This window comes from Anneissia japonica, unplaced genomic scaffold (assembly GCF_011630105.1).
Source record: "Anneissia japonica isolate Jap-2015-1 unplaced genomic scaffold, ASM1163010v1 scaffold287985_len465408_cov153, whole genome shotgun sequence".
Lineage (NCBI taxonomy): Eukaryota > Metazoa > Echinodermata > Crinoidea > Comatulida > Comatulidae > Anneissia > Anneissia japonica.
The window spans coordinates 150870-159248 of record NW_022719880.1 but is presented as its reverse complement, the minus strand read 5'-3'; the positions used below and the strand labels follow the sequence as shown (position 1 = coordinate 159248).

Sequence of the window (8379 nt, the reverse complement as noted above, 5' to 3'; positions counted from 1 at the left end):
AATGATAAGCAACAGCTAAAAAGTAAACGTAAGTAAACAGCCAGAAATAGAACCAGAGCTTTCGGACAACACTAGTCCTTCCTCAGTGGCGAGTGAGTGAGGGTAGAAAAAGCTAGATGGTATAAAGTGAGAATTTCATGCAAGCATGATTGGAAACAATAGGCTGGGTGAGGGTGAGACAAAGAAAGGTTCAAGATTGCTATATCCAACCACCTAAGGAATACAGAACGCTAAGCTACAGCGCCACCACCCCTTCTCGCTTTGCTCCTTTTAGGGCGTTGAGGAGTACTCATCCACATCCATATCCAGAAATACTCTTTTTAAAAAAATTTAGTCTCATGCACTCAGTTTGCCTTGATTCCCGTCCGAAGAATTTGTACACAGCTATTATATATATATATATATATATATACTCTTCTCGCCTCCCAGTAGTGTGTAATACATGATGAAACATTGTGGGATAGCACAACTCTATACACATTTTAAAAATAATTTTGCTGATTTCTTTAAGACAAACCTCATTTTTAATTACCTCGTTTTTAATTGGCTAATTATAACTTTGATTTTAATCTTATTAGTCGGTTTTTATTTGCTTTCTGTTCTACTTCTGTAAATATTGTAAACATATATGGATGGGTGAGATTTTCTCAACAGTATTCTTAAAAATGATCAAATAGATTGAAACGTTGAATCTCAAAACTTTCCAAAGTTACTGTCTTTTTGTTTTCTTAAAACTAATTAGTGGATCCTCTTGTTTTTAGAGTGCTAGAGTTTCCCTTGTATTTCAAAATTGTACACAATGCTTATCAACACATCGTTAATCAGGGATGCAAGATGACGCTGTGTATAAACAATTGATAAACATTTACTCATGAATTGGTGGGTAGAAAAACGTAGATTAACATTTCCAAATCGTCATTTTTGTTCTTTTTGGAAAGCGTATACACACACCTTCAACCCCCTCCCCTCAGTATACGTTTTGTACGCTCAAGAAAATTATAAAAATATTTAATGACCCCTAAGCGTAAAAATGCATTTTTGGTTTAAAAAAAAAATCTTTCCTACCGACTTACCATTTTTTTTTTATTTTCCCAAAATGTAGCCAACACAAAAATTTATTTTTTTTGGCCTAACTTACAGTAGGCCCTCATTGCAATAATTTTAAAGAAAATAAGTTATTAAACCACTTTATATACTGTAATATATTAATAATAAAACTTTACTTTTTTCATAAATAAGTTGATTAAATTGCTAACTTTGAAAAATGATATTGGGATGTAATAATTGATCAATGTTAAATTGAAAGTGTAGTTTGATTGACCCATTGTAAATTTAACATACACTGCCTAACATGTCCGTCCGTAACGCAGATATATCTGTCTCTAACAATATTTTAATTAGTAGCTTTAATTGAAATTTTATGTCAAGAACAATTGTACTATACATCTACATAGATCTATATATGCCCAAGGAGTTCAGTATAAATGGTAAAAATGTTGTAAATTCAAAGTATATGAAGGAAAATTACGCCCAAGTGCGTTACGGATGGACATTTAACATGCGGTTTTATTATTATTTGAATATTTCCACCAATTTACTGATAGATTTTATGAGAAAAAATTAGCTAAACATAAAAATCTTGAGTATAATTCATTTCAACCTTGTTTAACATAAATTGGCCATCAAAATGTATTTTATGCGGCATGTCCGTCCGTAACATGTCTGTTCATAACAACAACGGACGGACACATTTTTAATTAAATCTGTAATTAAAATTTGAACGTCAACAAATGTTTTATTAATTTATTTTGTAATTATCAATGTAGTAGAGATAAGTTAATATGTTTTTTTAATTGTAATCTATTGTATAGAAGCATGAATAAATATTATTAATTTGCGTTATGGACGGACATCTTAATTTTGGACTACAGCTAATTAGGTATTTTTACTAATTACCAGCAATATTTACTAATTTTTCATGTATATTCATTAAGACATGTTTCACCCTTATATTTACCAGTAATCAAAGAATCTGAAAGGTTTAAGGACTTTTATATAAAATATACATTCTTCTATTAAAATGTCCGTCCGTAACATTCATATTATGTATCCCCTATATAAAAAGTGGTATGATCCCAGAATGCGGAGTTAAAATTTCATGATTTTTGTTTTGTTCCTACTACAGATACTAGCCATTAATTTTATTAATTTTAAGTGAGAAATGATTTTTGACAATATTGCAACGCCTAAATGGATTTTACTCACATCGTTTGTAAAAAACATTGTTCAAACTTTCATATTTTGTATATTTTTAATAGCTTAGAAAAATTTTGTGTTGGTCATATTGAAATGACTACAATTCTTTTGCTTGTGGCCAGCAATTTATTGTGAAAGTTTTCTATTCTAATGGGAACACCATAATTCTAAACCACTTTACTTTATGTCTTTAAAATCCTCTCCTGCCATATAATCACTAGTACGTAATAGTTATTTAAATTAAGAACTGTTTGCTTTTTTTTTTACAGAACTTGTTGATAAATGTATTGGTTCAAGAATTCACATCATCATGAAAAGTGACAAAGAGATAGTTGGAACCCTGCTAGGTTTTGATGACTTTGTCAGTATCCTTTTTATATTCTCATTGATATGTCATATTGAACTTTTCACTTTGTGTATGTGCATATTTTATAAAGTTATTAAAGCATAGAAACATTGATATTCCGAACAAATGGACACCAAAATTGACTTTCTACCACCAATGGATGCGGAGGTATAATGAAATGTGTTAAAGGTCAGAAACAGCATTTCCAGTTATTTTTTAGCATAAGCCTAATGTTCTATTATAGTAAAAAGAAACATTCATGTTCCAAACAAAAATTAACTCTCTACCACCATTGGTTGCAGAGATATGTAACAAGCCTATGGCTTTGACCTTTTATTATCCCAAATAAAAAATGTTCAATTCCAAGATTAGTATATAATACAATAATTATTGTCTGTAATAAACAATCAAAAGCTAAGCTTAAATGGGAAAAGGCACTGGATACCACATACACGGATAAAGAGTGGGAAACCATTAATAATACGTCCTTATTCACCATGTCTACAAAATTAATTTGGTTTACAAATATTACAATCCATTTACTTAAAAATTTAATTTAAAATGAGAAAAAAAATATACACAATCATCAAAATTTGCAAATTTACATATTAAAAAATCCCCAGAAAAAAAATAAAATAAAAAAAAAAGAAAGGAAAGAAAACATTTTTTACACACACAAAAAATACACAAAAGAAAAAAAATGCAGATACAAGACACCAGCAAAGGAACTTAAATTAAACAAAACCACAAAACAAAACAAGCAAAAAAAAGTTAGCATCACAAAAACCACAACCACCAAAAAACATATATACGAGATTGATATCAATTACTGCACTGAAATTTAATGTAATTAGCAATGTGTTTACCTATACTTATTTAGAATTTTACAAAAAGTTAGAACCGGAGAATTTCTGAAATGGTTAATCCTGCCAAAAGGTATATGCGCATCTTAATGTCACTGTTGTCTCCTGATATGAGATATATATGTATCAACTTTCATTGACAAATGCCTGTTGGTGAAGGAGTATTGATCATTCATAATATTTATCATATATAAAAATTCAATTTTTTTTTACTTCAGATGGCAATATGGTGATGTCACAATGTCCGATCAGCTATTATGATATATAAAATCATATCTACAGCTCATATGCTTTCAGAATATGTAATAAAAGTTAGGGGTCACCTTTCATCCTAAGGGGCTATAACTGATTAAAAAAAGACATGATATAAAGCATATATTAATTTTGACGCGCGCACAAAAATATAATGTATATAACATTTAACCATGACCTGAAGTTTATACCCACTAAATATAATTCAGAAATCACGACTGATTAAGGTGATTATGGGGTCATTAAAGGCTGGACGAAAGAAAGATGAGGGGGGTAAGCAAAACCTTATATTTTGACCATGATGACATCATCAAAATGTAAAAAAATGCCAAATATATGAAAGAGAATTGTCTCAGCTACAACATACTCAAAGTTGGAAGACAATCGATCAAGAATAAGCGAGATACGCTCAAATGCGCATTTGCTAAAATGAGGTCATCGATAATATTCAGTTCGTTGAATTCAGATGGCAATATGATGATGTCATAATGTCCGATCAGCCATTATGACATATAAAATCATATTTACAACTCATGTGCTTTCAGAATATGTAATAAAAATTGGGGGTCACCTCTCATCCTAAAGAGCTGTAACTGTTTAAAATTAGGCCTGATTTTAGCAAAATTTCACTGTATATCGGCACAAATGCGCTCAAAGGTCACTATGTTTGATGCGTGCGTACGGCATTGTTATTGGCCATAGAGTGATTGAAAAGATTGGAAACTTGTCCAAAGAATGTCAAGAACCCAAAATGTGACAAAAAAAAATTTACTTCTAACTTCCATACGTGCTGCGTGCGTAAAAATGCGCACGCATAGTGGTAAATTTCAAAAAATTTTGAAATGCTCAAAATGACCTGAAACGTGCTCTAATATAATCTAAATGTGATTTCGAGCATTTTAAATGTCTGACGCACGCGTATGCGCGTGTTATGACGCGCTCGCCTAAATTTACGGTAAATTACATTTAACATTGACTTGAAGTTAATGCTCACTTAATACAATTTCGAAATGGCAATTGGTTAGGCTGATATGATCGATAATGTAAAAACGCAAAATTGCGCATAACTGCGCACTTTGAAAACCTTATTGTGACTATTCCAGGCCAAGCTAAATGTTTGTTGAAGCGTGCATGTATGAAGCTCGTCCCAATTTTTAGATATCGTGCTAACAAGAAATGGGAAAAAAAAAAAGATCTGACGATAACAAGAGGTGATCTGCTAGCGGAGCGGATCACCAATTATGTGGCATTTAAAAGGCTTAGGGACCATAGAGTTATTGTGGCACCACTGAGTAAGATTATTTAGGCAAGACTGAAGTTTAGGAGCATTTCCACGCATAGTCGTATCAACAAGAGTAAGGTCATCTACATACTTCCACCGTCTGCAACTTTCCACAGATATATCATTTACAAGTAGCAGGAATAAAATCGGGCCTAGTTTAGTTCCCTGTGGAATACCACAGGTAATATCAACATATGGGGAGAGAGAAGAATTGAATTTTGTATTTATTTTACAATTTGAAAGAAAGCTGCAGATGATGGGGATGATAGATGACCTCACTCCAGTATCAATTAACTTCTTAATAATAACCGTATGGTCGACAAGGTCGAAATGAGATAAAATATCATGTAAAACAAGGAGAATATATTTTAAGAAATATGGGAAAGATGACACTTACCTAAATAAATGGGGTTCTCTATTGGAAAAACAAGAACTGGCTGACTGGTAACTCATTATTTCTGATATAACATGTTATGTTGAAGCCATGTTTTGTGAAAATATGCACTGTAATAATGTATTACATTTGAATAAATAAATATGTAGAAAAAAAAATGTTTGTTGGCAGAATGCAAGATGGTAATAAGAAGACGGAGCCTATAATTATTTGGTACGTGTGTGAATAGACTAATTGGTACTGGTACTGGTACGGGCATTTATAATGCGCCTCTTCCTTGCGGTTATAAAGCGCAGTTCCTTTCCCTGGTCATTGGGTCCACATGCTAAGTGTTGCAGCTGGTAATCAGCGCAGGAGCAGGCAACCTCACCAGGTACCCATTTATACTCCTGGGTGGAGAGAAGCAACGCAGATAAAGTGTCTTGCTCAAGGACACAAGCAAAATGCACACCGAGGGATTGAAACCCCGACCTCGAGGTTGGGAAACCAAACTGTTCCCGCTGCGCTAAACCGCTTCTTACAATTCCTCATTTGCATAATTAATATTTCACTTATCAAGAAATTTACATCATAACTAAAGTTTGGTAAATCTGATTGGTGTCAAACTTGATGGAATGCAGGATGGTAATAAGAAGAGCAAGACTATTGTTTTTGGTACATGGATATGCTAATTGCTCATTTGCATAATTAATATTTCACTAGAATAGGAAATTTATGCTAAATTGTATTTTAGTTGTCATTTCTGGCAATTTCGTGGCTGTGGAGAGGCTAACTTCATTTCTCAGAGGATTTGTCTTCAGTGAGGGTTGGATAGGGGTGTCCCTAGCGAAAATGTGGGCATAATATGTGAGAGCCCTAAATCCAAAATGGCCGCCTTCTGCCATTTTTAGCCCACTTTCTGAGAGAGAGGGCTTATATGATGATTCTGAGTGAATTTTGAAGTCATTTGTTTTTCTATCTCCTTCGTTTGTGACGCAATTAGGCCGATCTTGCAATAATATGGAAGATAAGACGTAGGGAATTTAATGTATGAAGAGTTTTTGCAAAAATATTGTCGGGAAATATGTGAAAAGTATATTTTTTTAATTATATTTCTTAACACTACGGTGGGTTTCCTATGAAAGCGTGTTCGTCATTGATCAGATTACAAATCGCCTGATTCCACATTGTGTTTATCAACCAATCACGGCCTGGAATGGTAAGCTTTGCAGCTAATAAATGCGTCTGCACGAGTCTAGTTGGCAGCAAAGAATGAGCCATTTTGTGGTGCTTGCAAGGGTGGGTGGTCTCTCCCCTGAGAGATAAACAATGTACACTACTGTAATGCAGGCTGGCCTAGAGCTAGAGGAAGACGAACTAGGCCTATAGGTTGGCTAGGTAGTACGTGTGTGTAATAGATCAGATAACAGGAAATGTAGGCTACAAGTTGCTTTTATGTGTATTAGACCACATAATATTCAAATTAGTTAGTAGCGATGAGTGTATGTGTGCAGCACATTTCGTGTCAATGTACTGTAATGCAGGCTGGCCTGACGAAGACGAATAGGCTGGCTGGGTACGTACGTGTGTGTAGGCATAGGCCCTAGTCTAGATCAGATACTACAGGAAATAAATGTAGGCTAGAAGTTGCTTTTATGTGTATTAAACAGCACATTCAAATCAGTCAGTAGTGATGAGTGTATGTACAGCACATTTCCTGTTGTCGCACTGTGCTGTGGTTGATGATGAGGACGTTGCCATTATATGGTGTACGGTAAGAATGGCCCCGGAAAAAAGACCATAGATTAAAAATAAGTAAGGCGTAATAATAATAATTTATTGGCTCTCTCTTTCAAAGCAGAGGAACACTCTCACGCAGGAGAGGTTTGACCATACAACAGAACAAAAGTTACAAGTAAAGATAAATTCATAAAAAAAGAGACAATAGTAATGAAAAATCCAAATCCAATTAAAATAATATAATATTCTAAAGTTTAAAATCGTAACTAAAAGGGAAAAAAAAATAAATAAATAAAAAAAAAATAAAATAAAATTAGATTTGAACTCGTCACTGAGGACGAGTTAGGTGATACGCCGCACTTTGACCCTCATGAAGATCACGCGGTGCTGATTGAAAAGTGTCATAATATGCTAAAATATGCTGTAATTAGTTTTTTTTAAAAGAATAATTTTGAGCATTTTAAAAGATTTCTGCATGTGTACACGTACGTCTTAACGCCCGTGAGTACAGTAATAGCACAAAGAGTGACTCCTGATATGAATAATGTGTCAGGAACACAAAGTATGTAACAAAACGTGATTTCCAGCTTTAATATGTGCTGTGTGCGTGGAAATCAACGTACGGCGGGTAAATTATGGAAAGTTTTGAAATGCCGAAAATGACCCGAAACGTTCTTTAAACTATCTGAATAGTAATATGGAGAATTTTCAAATTTTAACAGACACGCACGTCACTGTGTGCGTGTACAATAATAGCACACGAAATTAAACATTGTCAAGTGTATTTAAAACCGCCTGTTATTTGGTAATGCCACACGAACTTTCCCTTGACATACCCTATATATATTAGTCTGATAGCGTCGAAATACAGTCTGCCGCCCTCAATCTGTTCTATTGTTTTACATCTTTTAAGAATGAGAGATAAAAGGGCTCCAAAAATTAATTCTTTTTGACCATGTTGACGTGATCAAAATGAAAAATAAAGGGACACGTCTTCAAGAGAATTGATTTAGCTATAACATACACACAGGTGGGAGACAATCAGTCAAGAATAAGCGAGATACGTTCAAACGAGTATGAACATAATTGCATCATAAATAAAAATTCAGTTTTTTAATTCAAATGGCAATATGTTGACGTCACAATGTCCGATCAGCCATTATGAAGTAAAAAATCGTATCTACAACTCATGTGCTTTCAGATTATGTAATAAAAAATGGGGGTCACCTTTCATCCTAAGGAGCTATAACTGATTAAAAATATTCAT

General features: G+C 33.6%; 1 protein-coding gene across 1 annotated transcript in view; it reads left to right on the top strand.

Annotated features, from left to right (window-relative positions):
- LOC117111101 (U6 snRNA-associated Sm-like protein LSm5) overlaps positions 1-8379 on the top strand; it is a 66858-nt gene that overhangs the window by 21293 nt on the left and 37186 nt on the right. Inside the window, exon 2 of the mRNA XM_033253984.1 lies at positions 2526-2621. Within this exon, the coding sequence (XP_033109875.1) occupies positions 2526-2621 (96 nt within the window). The remainder of the gene's footprint in view (positions 1-2525; positions 2622-8379) is intronic.